At 42.9% G+C, this 20,929-nt stretch overlaps 1 protein-coding gene across 1 annotated transcript in view; it reads left to right on the top strand.

Annotated features, from left to right (window-relative positions):
* The first annotated feature begins 483 nt into the window (after nt 1–483).
* Nucleotides 484–20,929, top strand: part of ITK (IL2 inducible T cell kinase) — a 40,964-nt gene continuing 20,518 nt past the window's right edge. Inside the window, exons 1-2 of the mRNA XM_066614036.1 lie at nt 484–621; nt 20,531–20,635. Coding sequence (XP_066470133.1) covers nt 484–621; nt 20,531–20,635 — 243 coding nt within the window. The remainder of the gene's footprint in view (nt 622–20,530; nt 20,636–20,929) is intronic.

A 20,929-nucleotide genomic window follows, 5' to 3' on the forward strand; every position in this document is an offset into this window, starting at 1 on the left:
AATAAGAGTCAAGTTGTTTATACTTTTTATTTAAATAATGAAGATGGATACATGATCTACATTCTTGGGGGTAGTTAATCATTAGACACAGATTTGCATCCCACATTTATTTATTGTCAATTTTATTAAGTTAGGAACAAGCAATTAATTGTCTTTCAGCATTTTATTATCATTAGCTGCTTGAATTCCTTATATCAATATGTATTAAAGATTTTTTCAACTGTCTTTTTCTTAATTTTTCTTAATTTTTTTTCATCATGTGAACATTCACCACGTACCATAAAGTAGTGAACACTGTTCGTATGGCAGTGAAAGGATGTGGTTATGGGTTTTTACATCAGAAAGGAAGCTGAAGCAGTGCCTGAATGACAGATGGAAAGATAAAGCACCTACGCTACATTTTCAGTCATTTTTGGTGAAAATTAACTGTCTCCTACTTTTTTTCTTTCATGGACTCATATATGGCTCATTGCTTGCTGAACAATGAATAACTATGTTCTTCTTGAAGAAGAGCTCATCAAAAAGTCTCAACAAAAGAGAAGAACCTCTCCCTCCAACTTTAAAGTTCGGTTCTTTGTTTTGACCAAATCGAGGCTGGCATATTTTGAGTGTCGTCCTGGGGTATGTGTGCTATCTCCTATATTTGTTACAAAACTTTATATCAGAGAATAAAGGGTAGGCAGAAATTGAGTGATACTTTGACTCTAAAATCAGGCTTAGCTCATTGAACCTTGAGACCCAAGATTCAGACTTCTTTGTGGTTATTATTAATTGCTTTGTACAATGTTCTTGACTGACAGCCCAATCCTATCCACACTTTCCTGGGAATAAGCCCCATTGACTCAAATGGTACTTCTGAGTAGACATGCATAGGATTGGGCTGTGACTCATTTACATCAAAACAGTTCAGTGAAGTAGCCTCAGCTATAATGACTTTCAGAAGGCTACCTACTGAGCTTTATGTCTCTGAAGGGCTCTGCCATGTTCAAATCCAATCTTTGTCTGTGGCACTGTAGAGATCCATCTAAAGGCCCGATAATGTTGATTCCTTTACAAGAGGACTGACTCCACGTAATCACAAGAAGTAAAAACTGCCATGTTCTTTGCTTACATTGTATGTCTTTAATGGTAAGAAAGTTGAGCGGTTTATGTGAGAATGTTGAACTTTAGTGTTTTGGTATCCCTAGTTAAGGGACAATCTTTTAATTATGGAGTACAAGCTGAGAGTTTTATCAGGGCCCCTTATCTCCTGTAGTTTTGAAGAAAAGGAAATTAAACTCAAGTTTCACACGACCGCACAGGACAACAGCTGCTTCACACATGTGTTACAGAGAACCATTATTTGAGCACTAACAGAATGAATTTGTTTTTTGAACCTCACACAGATAAAATCTTTCTACCTCTTAACATGGTTCTGTTGTTTAGGGATTAAGATATCCTCAGAAAATTAAGGGACCAATATGGTGTGGTTTTACTAACTACCACAGTAAAATAAATAGGAGCTAGCTAATATTTGCAGCTTCTGCAAAAACAGCTCCTGTTGGCCACTTCTCTGTGTAACTTTCACTGAAAAACATTTGTGTTTTCTAAGAAGTTTTAAGTCACTTTTAAATTGCACTGTTTTCTGCGATATACTCGTACTTTCTGCTGTTTTCATACTGTATTTGAATCCATTTTGATCTTCTGTTAATTTTATGAACATTATTGGAAAAGAGTTTGAAAGTATTGCAGATAGATAGGCCAATGCAAGTGTTTAGGGGTAAACTGCTAGGATTTTGGTAACCATCAATTGTTATCAATCCTTCAAGGATTCTCCAGTGGTCTCATGGAATCTGGAGAACCAATGAGAGAAATCAGGGAAATTTTCGAGTTCTCCAGTGCCTACCTCTCACTCCTGAGTCTCTGTCTTGACTCTCCTGTCCTCACTAGAGGAGAAAGGAGCACTGACCTAACTATGGCTTCTACACTTGCACTTCTTCCCCAGCTTTAAAGATGCTGAGTAGGCAAGCAGCACAAGGAGATAGAGACATTACTGTGAAAGTAGATAGTTGAGGACTGGATAACTGGCTGGGGTGAAGTTAAGGGGCTTATAAGCACCAACAAAGATGAAAGAGTACAGATTTCAGTTTTTGATAAGCTAAGAGAATGGAAAAATGTGTTAATTCCCAGTTTTGCTCAGTCCCAAAATGCATAAAAGCTACACCCCTTACGTCCCTAAGACCCAGGATCTTCTCATAATAATGCCCCTAAATCATTTTTAAAATCTTGTCCTAGTTTTAAAGTCAGATTTTTAAAATATAGTTACCACCCAGGAACTAAAAACCTATGCAACAGCAGCTCTCCCCCCCCCCCCAAGCCTGGCACTTCTTGGTCTTTAAAAAGAAATTAAATTTTTAAATGGAGGTATGTAAATGATGCAGTTTCTAATGTAGAAAGGTTTAAAAGATCTCATTGTGTTTTAAAAGAAATGATTTTATTCCACAAGCAACTTTATTTTAAGGAAAAACATAGGATTTCATTATGTTGTAGGAGAGGGAATCTCCAGGAATGGCTTCAGTCAGAGTTGGCAACCCAATAGCCTGTTTTTCCCCCAGATTATGAACATTGTCCTCTACATTTTCAGCTGAAGTGAAAGAAAGGCAGTTGCACCTGTTTTCATCCATTTCCTTTGAGTCCTGCTATTGTTCTCACCAGGTGTGTAGCACACCAAAAGCCCTGCTCACAGCAAAGGTAGGGGGGATGGGGATGACAGGATCATGGAGGGTAAGTCCCAATGTGTTCAAAGGGGCTTGCTCCAAAGTAAATGTACATAAGACTGCAGGCTTAACATTGACAGCATTGCTACATTTATTTATGCTAATAAGACTATGAAAACAGCAAAATGATAAAACCAAGGTAGAATAATCCATTTAGGGCTGCAATCCTATACCTATCTTTTGGGAATAAACTGAACTCAGTGGGACTTGCTTCTGAGTAGGCATGCAAATAATTGCGCTGTTGGACCAGGAATGAGCACATCTGTGAAAATTTACAAATATTATGTCTGTGCTGAGTAGAGATCAAATTTTGCCAGTACATCTTATGTGAATCCTGATTATGAAGACAACTGAAGAGTACAGTCCCACTTCTACAGAAACAAGTAACAAAACTTCCAGATTTTAACAGCACCAGATGGTAGCCTTGGTGAATGAATCAGCTGTCTAGCCTTTGATCAGGTGATCTGAGTGCAAGACCGCTGGCATTTGCATGATGCCTTTATCATGGAGATGATAATCTCTGATAGCAGAAGGGCATCTTACACAAAGTTCCATGCTATTTTGTGTCTGTGAGGCTATTTAAAAACAACTACCATGTAACCATTGAGGTGGCAAGTGTATCTATATCATTTCTTCAACAAAGGTAAAGGCATCCCCAAAACGGCAATTTTCAGCGCAAAGCGGCTTGAGGAGAAAGAGTGAAGGAAACCCTCTCACCTTGCATTAGTCTTCCACTTTATACTGCAGCCTCAGTGGCTGCATCGGGTTTTTTTTTTTAAGTCACATGTAGTTTTGCTTTGATACTTTTATTTATTGGAAACATTTCTATCCTGCCTTTCTCCAAAGGGCACTCAAGGTAGCTAACAACATTATTAAAATTCAGTAATAGATAAAAACGTATACAACTCTAAAAGTCCCACACAGAGCAAAAGATTTAAAAGAACTTCAAAACAGCAGCAGCATGAAGATGTTAAAAATAAAACCTGCAAAAAAAACAACAAAAACAGTAGCAGGCAGCCCACTCCTATGCAGTGCTGGTGCAGCAGGGCTGCCAGCCCCATGTTATGATAGCACTGCAGTTGAGCAGGCAGGAGATCTTCTTGGAATAATGGTACATTTGTTCCTTTGTCCTGTGTAGCCCCCCCAGCCTGCTCAATGAGGCTACTCGAACCTGCGCCTCCCAGGCCCTAGCTACTCCCATTCCACCCCCCCTCCTGCTCAGAAACATCCCCATCCCACCTCTGGACTACCCTTCTGCCAGCTTCCTCCTGCTCCCCCACCACCTGGCACAAACCTTAACTTCACGATGGCTGTTGAACAAGATTCGGCACCTTGTAAGATGGCACTAGATTTCTTGACAGTGCCAGGTACTCACTGGGTGCCAAAAAATTCTTTAAAGCACTTTTACGACACACAGCACCATCATTACAGCCACAGCGTCATCGCTCACAGCCCATAGGATTGGGCTCTAAGGCTGAAATCCTATAACACTTTCCTGAGAGTAAGTTCCATTGAATACAGTGGGACTTACCTCAGAGTAGACATGCATAGGCCTGTGCCCTCGAACAGCAACAAAAGCAAAGTCCCCAAATGAACATAAGAACATAAGAACATAAGAACAGCCCCACTGGATCAGGCCATAGGCCCATCTAGTCCAGCTTCCTGTATCTCACAGCGGCCCACCAAATGCCCCAGGGAGCACACCAGATAACAAGAGACCTCATCCTGGTGCTCTCCCCTACATCTGGCATTCTGACTTAACCCATTCCTAAAATCAGGAGGCTGCGCATACACATCATGGCTTGTACCCCATAATGGATTTTTCCTCCAGAAACTCGTCCAATCCCCTTTTAAAGGCGTCTAGGCTAGACGCCAGCACCACATCCTGTGGCAAGGAGTTCCACAGACCGACCACGCGCTGAGTAAAGAAATATTTTCTTTTGTCCGTCCTAACCCGCCCAACACTCAATTTTAGTGGATGTCCCCTGGTTCTGGTATTATGTGAGAGTGTAAAGAGCATCTCCCTATCCACTCTGTCCATCCCCTGCATAATTTTGTATGTCTCAATCATGTCCCCCCTCAAGCGTCTCTTTTCTAGGCTGAAGAGGCCCAAACGCCGTAGCCTTTCCTCATAAGGAAGGTGCCCCAGCCCCGTAATCATCTTAGTCGCTCTCTTTTGCACCTTTTCCATTTCCACTATGTCTTTTTTGAGATGCGGCGACCAGAACTGGACACAATACTCCAGGTGTGGCCTTACCATTGATTTGTACAACGGCATTATAATACTAACCGTTTTGTTCTCAATACCCTTCCTAATGATCCCAAGCATAGAATTGGCCTAACCTCCAACCCAGCCATCCCTAATTAAAGTCTGTTCTAAATAAAAAGGTCTTTAGTCCCTGCAGGAATGATGCTAATGAGGGTATAGTTCTTAAATCATCAGGGAGAGAGTTCCACAAGAAATAGAATTTATAATGAAAAAAGTCACATGTATTTTAAAATTAAAATACAAATAAACCATACAAATGAACCATATCACACCGGTCTGTTTCCATACTTTTCTACAACTGACAAAAGGAAGTTAGCAGTGTCTGACAACGCATCTACTGGGCCTTCATTTAATAGATATACAAGCTTCAGCTGCTCAGAGAGCCCAGTCTTCTTTGCTAGGTTAGATTCTAGATAGACAGAGCACTTATCAATATGAATTGGGCAGGAGAAGAGTATATGAGAAAGGATCTCGACATGCAACAGAGAACAAGGGCAATGCTGGTCAAGAAAAGGGACCTTATGATACCTTCCCAAGATTACTGCCGATGGAACAACGTTAAATCTAACTTGCATAATTACACTACGTTCCTTAGGATTAATCAAAAGAGTCAAATAAGGAGCCATCTGATTGTGGGCTAATGGAATGTGAAGGTTTAAGGGGGAACAAGTCCGTGCAGCCTGACTAAGGAGGTTTGAGATTCGATATCCGAAAGCTTCTGTTTAACTTTTAAAAGAAGTGCCATCTCCAAAGGCATGGCCAGGTGGTTGAAAAGAAGACCATAGATTCTATTTTCTTCCAGACTCTAGTGAGCCACGTGGGGCATCATGTTCAGAAATCATGAGGTATAGCAGACTATCCTGGTTAGTGTGAAAAAGGACATACAGCCAGTATTTAAATATTAGCTGCCACAGCCTAGTCTCCAACAACAGTCGCCCAAGTTCTAAACAAGTAGCTGCATAAGGGGCACATATGGGGAGACCCAGTATACTCCTAAAAAATTTAGCCTGAAGATGCTCGAACGAATGGTTAATTGAGCTTAGCCGTACTGGAGAACCATACAGGAGCTGTAGTATTACTTGAACTTAACAACAGATGGAATATGACAGTTGCCTTGCCTAAAGAAAAAATGAGTAATGGATTGAATAGTATAGTGGACAATTTATTTTATTTTATTTTAAAGCAAATTTCTACATGTTATGGCCATGAAGATGAGCTTGAACATATTGGCACCAGGGCCAGCCTTAGGAGCTGCTGTGCCCAATTGGAAACATTTTTTGCAGGACCCCAGTTCACAGCCAAGGTCTGTAGAATCTGACAGCACAATCCTATCCTGCGCTGGAACAGACAAGCCAGGAAGCTTGCGTTGTATCCAGCACAGGATAGGGACCATAAGCGCCTTAACCAGAGGCAAGGGGAAATTTTTTCCCTTACCTCTGCGTAAGGACTGCTGGCCTCAATGGGTATCCTCGGACTTGCATCACCTCTGGAGGTGTCACAAGTCAGAGGAGAGTGGAGCAGCTTGAAGCTCCATTCACCCCTGGAATGGGGGTTAGGATCCTGCATAACTGACAGATCCCAGCCCCACCTCCCTTTCCCTGCCCGCCCTCCCCTTGCCCAGGAACGCCTCCCTCCCTCCTCCTCCTCACCTCCCCCACGCCTACCTTTCATCCTTGCATTGGCTCATCCGAGCCAACGCAAGGCAATGGGAGGAGGCCAGCACGGTGGCTTCCGTCAGCCTCTGCAGGCCAGTGCTTCTGGGAGCGCCGGCCTGGCTTCCTCCCGAAGAGGTGCAAACCTGCCTTACAGCACTCCATGTTAGGATTGCGCCCTTAGAGCTATAAATAAAATTTATTATAGACAACACGTGTAGATTACCTTTGAAAAGTAGTTACAAAACCACTTGTTTTAGTGACTGTGAAATGATTTAGTACAAATATTAAAAACAAATATTTTATTTTTTATTTTCCCCCAACCATGGGGTAGGGTAAAAACAAATGAATGCTTAAGAGTGGGACTCAACTGGGAGAAATTCGTCCAATTGGCTTATGACCTGATTAGCACTTCCAGCTGGGGTGTTTAGTCACACTTTGATCCACACTGACCACTCTTTACAGGATGGAGGTGGATTTCATTCATTCCAAGATGTCATTCACCTGTCCAGGTTGTCAGTGGTGGACCTGCCATTAACTAAAAGGGGCAAATGCCCTGGGCATGGAGCCTCATGTGCCAATAGGACTGCACAGAAGCCTCTCTGTGGCTCCCAGCACGGGGAAACTGTGCTTCCGGTTTGCCAGAAGCACAGTTTAAGACGTTGGAGAAGCCTCAGAAGGCTGCTCCAACATGTCCTGGAGATGTGCGAGGCTCCGGAACATTGTGGTGAGTGTGTGTGTGGGGGGGGAGAGGATTTGAACATGGGGTGGCAGTATCCTGCGGAGGGTGCTATTGTGGATCTTTGCCCTGGGGCGTGGGAGGTCCGCCACTGCAGGTTGTCTCCCTACCTTTTCCCTTGAGTGTAAATGTGTGTTGTCCTATTTATTACGATAGGATATTTATTACGATATTTATTATTTATTACGTATTTGCCTTTTTTTGAGATCACAGCAGTACAGCAGCAAGTGTAGCCTACATGAGAATCTTTCTCAACTCATGAACAGACCCTTGTTGCATTCAGTCAAGCCACTGGCACATTCATAGTTCACATACATACGTCAGAATATGTGAGATCAGGCTGTCTGCAAAGAAAGAGATTTGTCTGTAGTAGTAATTTGCATGTTATAAGAAGGAAACTGATTATAGGACACTGGTGGACTTATGCAGGAAGGCAAGACTGAAAACACATACATCTATTATGAACCTCATTGTGTGCTGTATAATGAATGTCAGAAACACAGATCCCTATTGTTGCTAGGTTTTCTGAGTTTCATTCTTCCCTTGATGTATGTACAAACCTTTCATTAATTCTTATGGCAATTACATACTAAACCCAAGAAGTGAAAGAGCTTTCTGTGCCAAGGATGAGAATTAGAGTTTTTAGAGTCATGGCAAAGCTTGCCTTTAAGGGTCAAAGTAGATGCCAATTTTAAGCACATGAGTGGGGCTTGTGTGTCTATTACTAAACAGCAGGCAGATCTGGCCCCTGTGGATTAGAACTATAGCATGGGAGGAAGGAGCTTTAACCTTCTGCTCCTTGTCCCAATTCTACCTGGGCCCTTTCCCTGGTTCCTATTTGCCCTGGAAACACAATTTCCATTGGCACCAATGGGAGCTTTCTCCCCAGGGCAAATAGCAGTAGGTTTCTGATCAGAATCATGCCTGGGGCAGAAAGTTCAGCTCCTCTTCTTCCACAGCATGCTTCCAAGCCAGGGAATTCCTGTCTGCCTGCTACATACTAAAGGGGAAAAAAAAGGCCTTCTTGCCCCAATTCATGGGCTTGAAGAAGTTTGTAGCTCTGTCAGTACTGGATATCAAAAACAGAATTCTCCAAAGACTGCCACATTTCTTTGGTTTCTTTCCCTCGCCTTTTTGAAAAGAAGATGTGCAAACAGTACAACAAAACCTTGATCTGTTTCAGTGAGCTGGTTTTGGTTGTCAAAATATGTCATGGTTGCTCAGTCCTGAATGGTGAGCCTGGTGCCTGCTATTCAGACAGCATAAAAACATGTACAGCTCTCTCTTGGGTGCACAGCAGCCATTGCACAATTTCTTGAAATTGCTGGTGCAGGACCCTGTAGACCCAGCAAGCCAGTGAAGTCTTACCCCTAGGAACAATTGGAGACCCTAGGCAAAGGAACAAATGTCTCCTTACCCTGATGAGGCCTCCAGGGCCCAAATCTCTCCAAAAGGATATAGTGCATGCCACATTGCTTCAGCAAAGAGTAGGATTGGGCTGTTAGTTACACTTGTAGTTAATTAAGTACATTAACGTGAGAGCAGTGACAAAAAGAAATGAAATTTCTAATTATTTCTGATAAAAGACATGAAGCTGTTGTGACTGTGTGATTCTTTGCTTTCTTTTCTTCATAGTGTATTCTACGTGGTATGATATCATCACCCTGTGCATGTTTCTGCACCGCCGCACATGATTTACTGGGTGCAGGTGGGAAAGAAAGATGCACAAAGTAATAACCTACAGAAAAGAAGGCCAAGAGATATGGAATGATGGCAGCTTCATGTCTCTTATATCTAATTCCAAAAAGATAGTGTGAACCTTTTAGCAGCTTTTGCTAAGCATCAGCAACACATTCCTGATGCTAAGGACGCCATCACTGCTGTTTAGTATTCTCAACTACTGCACTGTACTCTTTTACATTCTCTTTGATATGTTATTGTACTGATACTTCTTCTGACCCTAAAGTAAGAAGCTCCGAAGAAAACTTCAATAAGATTCCATAAAAGGAGAATGGGATTGGCTGGCTGAAAAGGTTCAGGTATAGGTGAAGCCTATAGAGGTTCTGGCCATCAAGAAAAGTGCAGTGGCTGCAGTGGGCCAAGGTTGGGAGATCAAGGTGAGGATGGCTTGTTCCAGCAGCATACGGCCCTAGTTCTGCGGTTTTCAAACTCTCTGGGAGTTTGAAACCTACAGTAAGTCTTTGCGGGGGGGGGGGGAGCAGGGGAACGGCTGGGATGCACTCACCAGTCCCTGCAGCAACCGCCCCTGTGTTTGGGGAGCCCCGCACAAGCTCCTACAGGGCACCCCAGGTCAAGGAAAGGGAGAGTGGAGCAATCTGCTCTGCCTCCGCAAAAGCGGAAGCGGACCATGATCGCCCCACTCTCCCTTTCCCTGACCTGGGGTGCCCTGCAGGCACTCGCGCAGAGCTCCCTGCACACAGGGATGGTTGCTGCAGGGACTGGAGGGTGCACCCCAGTCCCTGCAGCCCCATCAGAAGGGAAAGCGGAGCGATCGTTCTCCGCTTCTGATTTTGCGGAGTGGGGCACGATCATTCCGCTTTCACTTTTCCTGACCTGGGGAGCCCTGCCAAAGGTTGTGCAGGGCTCCCAGTACCCCCGGGAGGCTGCAGGAGGCTTGGGCAAGTGCACCCAAGCACCTGCAGCCCCCCTGAACAGTGCAATCCTGCAGATCACACCGCTGCCTTCCCCCTGTCTCCTGGCTGCCCCTGCCTCTTAAGGGGGCAGAGGCCAGGACCCACAGGCTGGGGCGTCGCAACACTCCAGTTTGAATACCACTGTCCTAGTTGGATTGGGCTGTAAAATGAAGTCAATGTATCACATTAGCATGCAGTTGAAACTAGAGGCATAATAAGCAGACTACCAGTATTCCCAGTAACATAACTTGATACTTCTTTTGTCCTGTTTGGAAGAGGTTGCTATTGGATATAGGAACTAAAGTAGCTGCATCATATGTCTGATGAGATCATGATAATTCTTAATTAAAAGATTAATTTCAAGACACAATGAAAGGGTATCCAGTAGTTTTAATTAGATTTCTGGCAATCCGGCTGTCACCAATTCTTCATTCCCTTTAAAAATGACCTTTGTAAAAGGACTATGTATGGCATGAATTTAGATCCAATATAGCTGCCATGAAAATGGTAAATAAGGACATGAATTGGTTCAGAGTCCCAAGGTGACTGTTTTATTTATTTATTTGAAAAAGTTATATCCTGCCTTTCCTATCCCAAAACAAATGCTCAATAATAAAATGTACAATGTTTAACAACAATGTGAGATAACTAAAATCAATTAAAACAATACAAAAAAGAAAGCCCCAAAAGAAACACACTGAAGAGTCATTACGAGGGGGTAACAATTTGGTCCAGAAGGAAGCGGTCAAGCCACTGCACTGTTACAGGGATGCAGATGGCAAACACCGATCCATCAACCAAATGGCAGACGAAAAGGTGTGTTTGAGCCCTCACTGAGAAGCCAAGAGGGAGGAAGTAGTTCTTAATTCTTCTGGAAGAGAATTCCATAATTGTGGTGCCACTGCCGAGAAGGCTTGCCCCGAGTCACTGTCCCTCCAACTTGAGACAGAGGTGGAACTTGATGAAGAGCCCCCTCAGATGGGGGTCAATACAGGCATTCCCATTGGCACCCCTAACTCCTACACTGTCATAAAGCGCCTGACAGCACTTTTGCAACAGTGACGGAACTGATCACTAGTGTGTCCTTAGGACTCTGCTGTAAGAATGAGTGAGTGACTTGCTTAAGGCACCCAGCAATTCATGGCAAAGTGGAAATTGAAAGTGAAGAACTTCTTCATTCATAGTCTTTTATGCTGCAATCCTATCCACACTTACCTAGGAGTAAGCCCCATTGATTATAATGGGATTTGCTTCTTACATGCATAGGATTGGGCTCTCAGCCACCACTCTAAATAATTTGATTATACAGTTTAACATATAATTATACATTTTAAAAATAAAGAGTAAAAAATATTTTGGAACCAAGCTATAAATATTATGAGCTATAGATGTAATGTAATTTATTCTGTATCCTTTCCTTCTTGCACCAAACACTTACTGCTAGTTCTGCTTCCTCCTTTCTCAACGAGACAGTTAAATTGTAACTGTTTTTAAGATGTTCAAATCCGGCATCTAACTGTTCTTTTGTGAGGTATCTTTGTATGTTTTCTTCTCTTATGTTGTTTCCTTCACTGGAGCCAGTACAGCCCTGCTGTGCTGTTGAACCTTGAGGGACATGGATCAAGAATAATTTGAAGTGCGATTGTCATTCAGGAAGTGACTCTAAAATGTCACCTTGCTACTCAAAGGGTCTTTTCCCTCTGTATCTCTTGATTTGTATCTGCTGGTGTCAGTGACAATAATAATAGTTTTCTCCTTTTTAGTTTTGTTAGTTAGAAACAACTAGAAGAGTTAGCGGGGGGGGCTATTCTCTGTATCGTTGAAAAATGGCTTTACTTCTATTCATCTAGATCTATCTAAATCAGGGGTGTCCAAAGTTTTTGGCAGGAGGGCCACATCATCTCTCTGACACTGTGTTGGGGGCCGGGGAAAAAAAGAATTAATTTACATTTAACATTTGAATAAAATTATATAAGTTTACATAAATGAATATATTAAAGATGAACTTATATGAATGAATGGATGTCTTTCAATAGCTCAAGGCCTATAAAAGGCCTTGTACAAAGCAAGGCTGGCCTTTCCTTTTCTGCCACTACTGCATCACAGATGTGAAACAACAAGCAGTGGAGGGAGCCCTCATCCCACAGCTCATGCGAGAGGTTAAACAGTCGCCCTCATGCTGACAGCAGTTGCATTGGGTCAGTGTGGGCTCCAACAAATCTCCGGTGGGCCAGAGGCTCACTGGAGGCTCCCCGAGGGCTGCATTGAGAGGCCTCGAGGGCGGCAAGTGGCTCCAGGGCTGGGGTTTGGGCACGGTTGATCTAAATCTATGATTACAAAGTGCAAAGATTATAAACATGAGGCAGTTTTTCCTGACGAAGCAGCTGGGGGAAATGTATGCTTTAATTTCCAAAGCAACTTGACTCAGAATTCTCAAGGAAAACATTGCTTCACCAATGCAGGCTTGAATCTGCTCACTCATTTGATAGAATAATCATTGAGAAAGGCTGACGTTTGAGACGTGCTTGCAATTAAAGATCCTTTAAAAAAAAGTATATTCAGCTAGTTCTATTTGTTTTTTTTTCCTTGTATTTTTCCACAGCTGTCGGCTTACTTTTGTCACTTTCAAGCAGTGTTTTTTTTCCCCTTGCACACATGCACTGATTCAAAGATATGAAGCTGCCTTAGGGCCCAATCCCATCCAACTTTCCAGCACCAGTGCAGCCGCAATGCAGCCCCAAGGTAAGGCAACAAATGTTCCCATACCTTAAGGAGGCCTCTGTGACTGCCTCCCTACCACAGGGTGCAGTGCATGCCTCATTGGCACGGCTGCACCGGAACTGGAAAATTAGATCGCATTGGGCCCTTAGACCAGTGATTTTCAACCTTTTCCATCTCATGGCACACTGTCAAGGCACTAAAATTGTCAAGGCACACCATCAGGTTTTTTATAATTGCCAAGGCATACCATGCTGCCAATGGGGTGCTCACATCCCCATTGGCTCTACTAATAAATGCCTTTCCCCTAAATTCCTGTAGCACACCTGTGAACCACTCACAGCACACCAATGTGCCATGGCACAGTGGTTGACAATGGCTGCCTTAGACTCTCAAACCATTGGTTCATCCAACCAGTTCCTCTTTTGCTCCATCCCTCTCTTTTATTTTTTCCAGTCAAGGAAGTGGATGGAGGAGAAGGAGCAGCAGTGAAGATAAGTGAACAGACAAAGGTGGGCATCCCTCCCATCTGTTGTCTGAGATAATCTCATGGATTCAGCCTCATGGAGGTGCTGACCCTGTCTGAATGCAAAATTATGCTCTAGTAACTATGATTCCCTTCAAACCACTTGTTTCTTGGCAGTCTGGTGTATCATTGTCCAGATCCAGTCCTATATACAATATTAATATGAATGCGTGCCCAACAGGATAGGTAGTCGTTGCTACAGTGTCTCTGATGTTGATGAATAGGCTCGTTGTCATTCATTTATTGCCTTCCAGCAAACACCTTAGTAGAAATTACTTGGTCCAGAAAGTAGTGTGACAACTCCCACCCCCATCTTTGAATATTTTTCTAGAAGCCAGTAGAAATTGCTTATGAGTGCTGTGCATGTGTCCATTCACACACATTCCTTAATATATGTATTTTTTTTTTTTACTTCTCTCTCTCATAGATGCCATACATCAACTCACCTTTTCTATTGATTTGTATCTTCTAGCCAGGGAATAAGAACATAGCCTTGTCTTTTTTATCTACTCCTATCCAGAGGTTGGTTGAGATAATCCTTATTTAGACTAGTAATGTGCTGAAGTGCAGGTGTGATGCTCTGTGACTTGCTTAGCATTTCAATTGACAGTTAAATGTTGTACAGCATAGATGCAGTTCAAATTGAAAAATGGGATCCTTCATGGAATGGACACACCCAAGCTAGATCTATGTGAGGTGAACATTGAGGGGGAAAAAAGAAAGGAAAAATAGGCTGATGCACGTTTCAGGAGAGGCAGCACAGCCAGAGATATGGAGGGAAAACTCAGAGGATTTACCTGCTTTACCATTTCACATCAATTTAGGCTTTAAGTCTCCTGCATGAATGTTCCTGAAGAGTACTAATTGATTTATGAAGGCATCTTTAAACAAAACAATTTGTTGACTCTCTTTTGCCATGGTAGGTTAAACATGACGCTTATCTGAGATTTTCTTTATCTGTGGAGTTTCATGTAGTCTTCAACAGAGCATGTGCACTAGTAGAGGTTTGCAGGTTAATAAGCTTGAAAAGATAAGATAGAATGCATGACAAGCTGTGTCCCATCCTGGTCCTAGTAAAAATTTTACTCATGCTCAAATCAAATGTGCTTTTATGGGCTGTTTTAAGAGACATATTATGTGTTTCTACTATTATCATTCAGACTTCATTATAAGTGATTTATATGTCAATGCAGTGCAAGTGTGCACACATGTGCTTTGTTTTGCCCTCTTTGTTTTGCTAAGCATGAAATGCGAACCTTGTGGGCTTTCAGTGCTGAAACCACAGCATGAGGGAGGTTGAAGGCCCCTTCTGATGCAGCTCTTTTCTGCTGCATGTCGTTTGAGAAGCATAGCAGATGGCTGGGAAGAGGAGGAGAAATAGGTGACCTGTTTCAAGCACAATTCCAATGTGACCTTTTTGACACAATGAGGTTTACTTCTGTGTAAACATGCACGGGATGGTTCAGTGAATCTGGTTGCCTCTATGCTGATCTTGACAACTGCTGCAACAGTTGGTGCTGAAATGAGGGCATGGCCCCCTTCAAGTGTAGAACAACTGTGCATTCAGGGCAGTGTTACAATCATTGGCCCTATTGAACAGTGGAAGGAAGTTAGGACTGGGTTGCAAGGGTGCAACTCACAATACATTTGCTTCAGATTAATAGCAGCATCAAGGCAGGAAGTACAGAGTACATTACACCTTGAAGATCTTTAAATTTGCTGGGAGCAGTTCAGTTTCCCATGCTTTCCCCAGTCACTGTGACTGCAGTTTGAACTAATTGAAAACATTCAGGTTAGTGCATCATTCAGATTGAAAGAGTAAACCCTCAAAGGATCCAAAAAGAACACCAAAGGTGAAGGTCATTATCTGGGCTTATGAAACACTGATCTACTTTCTCTTTGTGCTACAAAGGAACAATGAAGTGAATCAGTGATGCCTTCCTTTGCCTGTGATTATGATGCAATGTGTCCACAGCATGCTACTGAATCAACTTCACTATAATAATGGGAATCTGATTAATGTGTGTGCAATCAATAAGATGTTTATCAAAGAAGCCGCCATCCCTCAAGAGTTGTTTGCCCTGTCTTAAAACTAGAGAAAACTGTGGGAATCCAATGTGTTCTAAAACAGGCATTGATGGTTACAAATTCTTCTTTGTTTGCCTGCATTATTTAGGGCTACATGTGGGTATTGTATTCACATCCACTGCTACATTTACACATTTCCTGCAACACAGCTAGCTCTCTTCAATGGGGCAACTACTGTATAAAGATATCTTGTGATAGGTTCCTTGCTGTTACAAGGATAGCAAGTACAAAATGGAGGTGGGGAGGAGCTTCAGAGAAAAGATGGGAGAGAGGAAAGATTCTACTGGTTTTGTTTTTTCTTTGTTTAAGGAAATATTTCTGTCCCACTTTCACAAAACTACATTTTCAAGGCAGTTTACAAAAGAGTTCAGTCAACACAATAAACTGGATGACTAATATTGCAAATAATATCAGCAGACTAATTCTAAAAATTCTATGAAACAGCAGCTTAAAAATCAACTGAAGGCCTGAACAGATTTGTGTGTGTGTGTGTCATGTTTTCCTCCTGGCTAAAACTCATTAAATAAGGAACCAGGTGAGCAGCTCAGGGAAAGCATTATGCAATCAGGGCACAATTGCTTTTCCCTGTTGTCTCTTGTCTAATCTCTACTGGTAAGATCCCTAAAGAATAGCTTCTCATGCTGGTCATAATGCACAGGCAGGCTTATATGGAAGGGAATGATTCTTCTGATACCTGGGTCCAAACCATATAGAACTTCAAACATTAAAACCAACACTTCTGATTGTGCAGTGGAAGCCAAACAGGAAGCCACTGAAGCTGCTTTAAGAAAGCAAGATGTGTTTTGTCCAACCACTCCTAATCAGTACTCTTGCTTCTTCAATTCTTGCACTAATTGCAAAACTAATCCTAAAAGACAGCCTCGTGTATAACTTGTTGCAGGAGTCTGACTTGGATATCTGGACTGACTTTTTTGCCCAAAAAAGAGTTTACAACTTGTGCAACAGGCTAGGCTAGTGAAATATACTTTCTGACAGCATGTTCTAAGAGAGAATGACTGTGTCTGAGCATATGCAGAGTGCCCCATCTCACAAATGAGCAGCCATAGCCAGCCCACATATGTCAGAGATTGCAGGGACAAAATTTTGGATCAGAAAGCATGATTCCCAAGTCAGCTGAAGTTCCAGACCCCCTCCCCACTTTATTTTTAAAACAAATTAAGCTCGGCTCCAAAAGTAATGTAGTTTTAAAATTGAAGACAAAAAATGAAAAAAAACAACCAGGATGACTTTACCATATATAATGCAAATATATATGACCATAAGCTTCCTCATGGGCATGGTCAAGTTTAAGATGGGAGGATTAATGGGAAATACATTCTTATCAGTGTTGGCCCATACCCCAGTGCCTCCTGAATCACCCATTTGATGAAAGGGAAGGGCTGGTGGGTGGGTGGGTGAATGACAGAGCAAACAAGCTAGTTGGGGGCAGTGAGCCCCCATGCCTAGAGAGGGAACAGTGAGGCATCCCCAACCCCATTTTCCCTTTACTTACTCAAGCTTTTTACACACCCTCTTTTCCTCCATTGCACCTCTTCTTTATGAAATGAATAGGAGTAGTGGGCACAGGTGTTGCTCCTGTTCACTTCTAACAGAAGCCCCAGTGAAGAGAGGCTGTGCATGGAGCTCCTATAAGTATGTAGATAGGATGGCACTCTTTCCCTGTGACTGAGGAGGGGGAAGAGAGGCATCCCCACCTTCCTTTCCCTTTGCTTACCAGACCATTGTGTACAGCTTGTCTCCCTTCTTCTTGCTGTTTTTTTGCTTGGTGGGACAGGGGGGGAGGGAGAGAAAAGGTGGGAAGCCTCTGGCAGGTTTGCAGTAGTGGCATTTGCTGACCTGATCTGCAAGTAGCTGTGCAGGAGAGGGTAGGAGGGGAGGAATGTGAAGGGGAGGGGGGAAACTGAGGAGACAGTCGTTTGTGCACCCTGGGCTTTAATTGGCTCCAGGGAAGGCAAGCAACATGCCATCCAGAGGTTTGTTGAAGATCCTGTGCCCCACTTCTTGTGTAGGGCCCCATCAAGGGCGGGGCCCAATTTGGTGCAATTGGCAAAATTAGGTTAAAACCAGCCCTAGCTGCAGGGTCACAGATTTCTTGTACAGGTATAACCTAATTATCTACGGATTTTTTTGCCTGCGGGTTTACCTCAACACAATGAGAAGGGCCCCTTTCAATTAAAGGAAAAAATGTTCCTTTTGAAATCCCTTTTAAAAACAACCTAGCTTAGCAGGCAGACAATGAATCATTCTCTCTCCTGGCACTTAGAAGAGCTTCACTTGGAAGCAAGTGACCCCTCCCTTCCCCCTGGAGCAGGGGAAAGAATGCAAAGTGATTATCATCTTGGCCTTGCATTCTCTTTGCATTCTTTCAGTGCCTCAGAGAAAAGCCTTTCTAAGTGCCTGGAGAGAGAGAGAGAGATTGTCTATGGGCATGCTTGCTGCCACTCTTTTGCATTACAATGGTAAGCAGACTATTTTTAAAACACTGAGTAAAGGGACATTGCTTTTTAAAATGGATTTCATTTAATGCGATTTTCAACATCCAGAGAGGTTCTGGGAACTGAACCATTGCGGAAGCTGAGATTCAACCTGTATTTTCGTTCTTTGGTAACTCAAACAAGAGGAATAGTTGTTGTCGGATGCTGGTGAATATTGGCATGTCACCCAAAATGTTGAGGCGTTTCACCTTTGACATGTTTGTCTTTGGTTCACCATCACTGCCCTACCAGGTCCTTCCAAAAAGACTGTTGAGTCCTTGCTGAACTTTTCTCATTTGCCTAAATAGAATGTTGGACCACCTTAGCAAAAGAATATGAAAAAATAGCACCCAGTGCTCTTTTATTGGTATCTCCATCATTTCATTCTGATCCTTCCATATTGCTTAAGCCAGGACATATTCCCAAATTTACAGGTGTGTAGCCGTAACTTTCTCAATGCAGTGAAATCCATGTTTTTCACAACTCTTGCTTGTTCTCACAAATGGTAGGTGAGGAGGCAAACCTATTTCTAGGCTATACCACTTAGGGCTACAGGTAGGGACTCGTATAAATTGAAAACTGAAGACTGATGTGTCAGAGACAAGGGTTGTAGTCTAGCCTTCTCCCTGATGCACTATTTTTCTGTGTGGAAAACATATTTTTTCTGTCAGTATATGTAGTGGGAGAATTCAGTCATAAAAGCTCCCATCTGCAGTCTATATGCCAGAAATGAATTTACCTCCCAGTTTGTTGTTCGTGAGAGCTAAGTCTGAAGAAACTCAGATTTTAAGATTTTCTCTATGATGAGTGATAAGCAGCTTCTCAACGCAATTGTGGAAGATTGACAGCCTAATTCTTACTAAGGTTGCACTCTTTATGATAGGGTGATGCAGTTCCGCTATCATAAATGGTGATATGGCAGCATCCAGTGTGCCATCACCACAAATGGCAGTGGTGCTAGAGTCCCATTGTCATAGCTGACTAGCTCCAGAAGCCTAGGCAAATCAGGGTGGTGGTGGTGAAATGGAGCAGGGAGGAACAGGAGAGTTTCTGGGCTGCGAAGGGTGGTGGGTGGGAGACAGAATGGGAGAGGAAGGGATTGGATCTTGGTGACACTGGCATGTGTCAGAACCTAATTCCATTCTCTCTCCCCTTCTTTCTCCCTTACTCTGTTCAGACTTGCACCAGCAAAATAGTTGGCACGGATCCTAGGAGCAGGGCCTAGGAGAGGGGGGTAAAGGGGGTAATTTGTACCTGGACTCAGGGTCAGAAAGGGGGGCCAGGAGCCAAGGGAGGGAGCCCAGAAAGATCCTGGGACCTGACATTTCCTATCTCACCTGAACTCACTGTCAGCACATAATGCTGAGGCACAACCACATGCGTGTAGTGTTAACTGCTGCTGCAAGCCATACGCACCAGGCCCAGGAAAGCATCCATGACCCTCCTTAACACAGTGTCAGTTCTGGGAGGAAACTGGCCTGCTACAGTAGCTCGTTGGCTTGTGGATCCCATAACCATGAAGGAATGTATAGAAGCTCAGGGACCCAGCTATGGGGCTACAGCTGCTGCAGAAGTTCATTTTGATCCAGTCTAGTTGATGCTAATTTTCTGCAATTGATATTCTATATTTCAAAATTTTTAGAGACTTAGGAGTGTGTTTGGTTTTCCATATTACTTTATCTAGCTGCCAATGCTGCATGGTTGGGTAGACCTGGGCTGTACATCAAGAAACCTAGTAGACCCGAGCTCCAACGACTATTGTGGCTGTCAGCACCCTGCCCTATTTTGCCCCCCATTCTGCCTGCCCTCATTGCCCCCCTTACCCTTTGGGAAGGAGCCCAGAAGAAACTTTGTACCCCTGCTAAAATCATCTCATAGGCCCTGCCTGGGAGACCCATTGAAGCAGCAGAAACTTGCCCCAGGGTAAGAGGACAAAAGTTCCCTTACTTTGAGGAGGCCTCCAGACTGCCCCCCCCCCAGCACAGTTCCATTGGTGCAGCTGCATCAGCAGAGGATGGATTTAGTTAGGAATGGACGGTTAATGATTTTGCCTCCAAATAACAAGTATCCTTCAAGTGAAAACCCAAGGTAAGGCAGGCATTTATTCAGCTCTGGTTGTTTGTACACAATGTTTTTCTATTGGACCCAGCTTTTGAAGCTGCATACAAGTGAATCCATTGATGCTTCATATAACCTGCAAAGAGAAATGAAATATTCTTAGTACTCAAGAAATAAAGCAATTACGTGTTTAGGAGTTTAATTGATTTCTTTCTCTTTCTGCTCTCTAGTTTTGGCAAAAATGCAAATGTTGCATGTGTCATATAGAAGCACTTACAGACTTTTGCATTGCCAATGTCCAGGTTGCAGGTCTCTTGTTATCTGGTGTGCTCCCTGGGGCATTTGGTGGGCCGCTGTGAGATACAGGAAGCTGGACTAGATGGGCCTATGGCCTGATCCAGTGGGGCTGTTCTTATGTTTCTTATGTTTCAATGTGCTTCTCAGACCTGAAGACATGACCAAGGTCTGTTTCTGTAATGTCAACAGCAAAAGAGACACCGCCTATTTAATTGAATCCTTTAAAAACTAACAGACTACAGCTGTTAACTGAATTCTGTTTGCTTTTCATCTCTTAGAAAAGAAAAATCCTAAAGGGCTCAATCGAACTGTCCAAGATTAAATGCGTAGAAATTGTGAAAAGTGACATCACAATTCCATGTAACTATAAATATCCTTTCCAGGTAAGTGAAAGTCAACCTCATGAAACACCAGCCATTAGTTCTGTTCTCAGGATAGCTGAAGATGGCATATCTTGTTTTTCTGATACATCAATATATTGCCACATTAGTTTGAATGTTTTCCTGAGGCCATATTGCTTTAGGATAAGTGGCAACAGATGTAGCTCTTCAGAGCTATTGACTCTTTCTAGAAATATCGGTCAAATGTTTGAAGTGTGCATTCTCCCTAACAGAATGAAATCACATCTGTTGGTGATCATTTTGTCATATTTTATAAAAGACTACCCAAAATGTCTG

Source organism: Tiliqua scincoides, chromosome 2, assembly GCF_035046505.1.
Source record: "Tiliqua scincoides isolate rTilSci1 chromosome 2, rTilSci1.hap2, whole genome shotgun sequence".
Lineage (NCBI taxonomy): Eukaryota > Metazoa > Chordata > Lepidosauria > Squamata > Scincidae > Tiliqua > Tiliqua scincoides.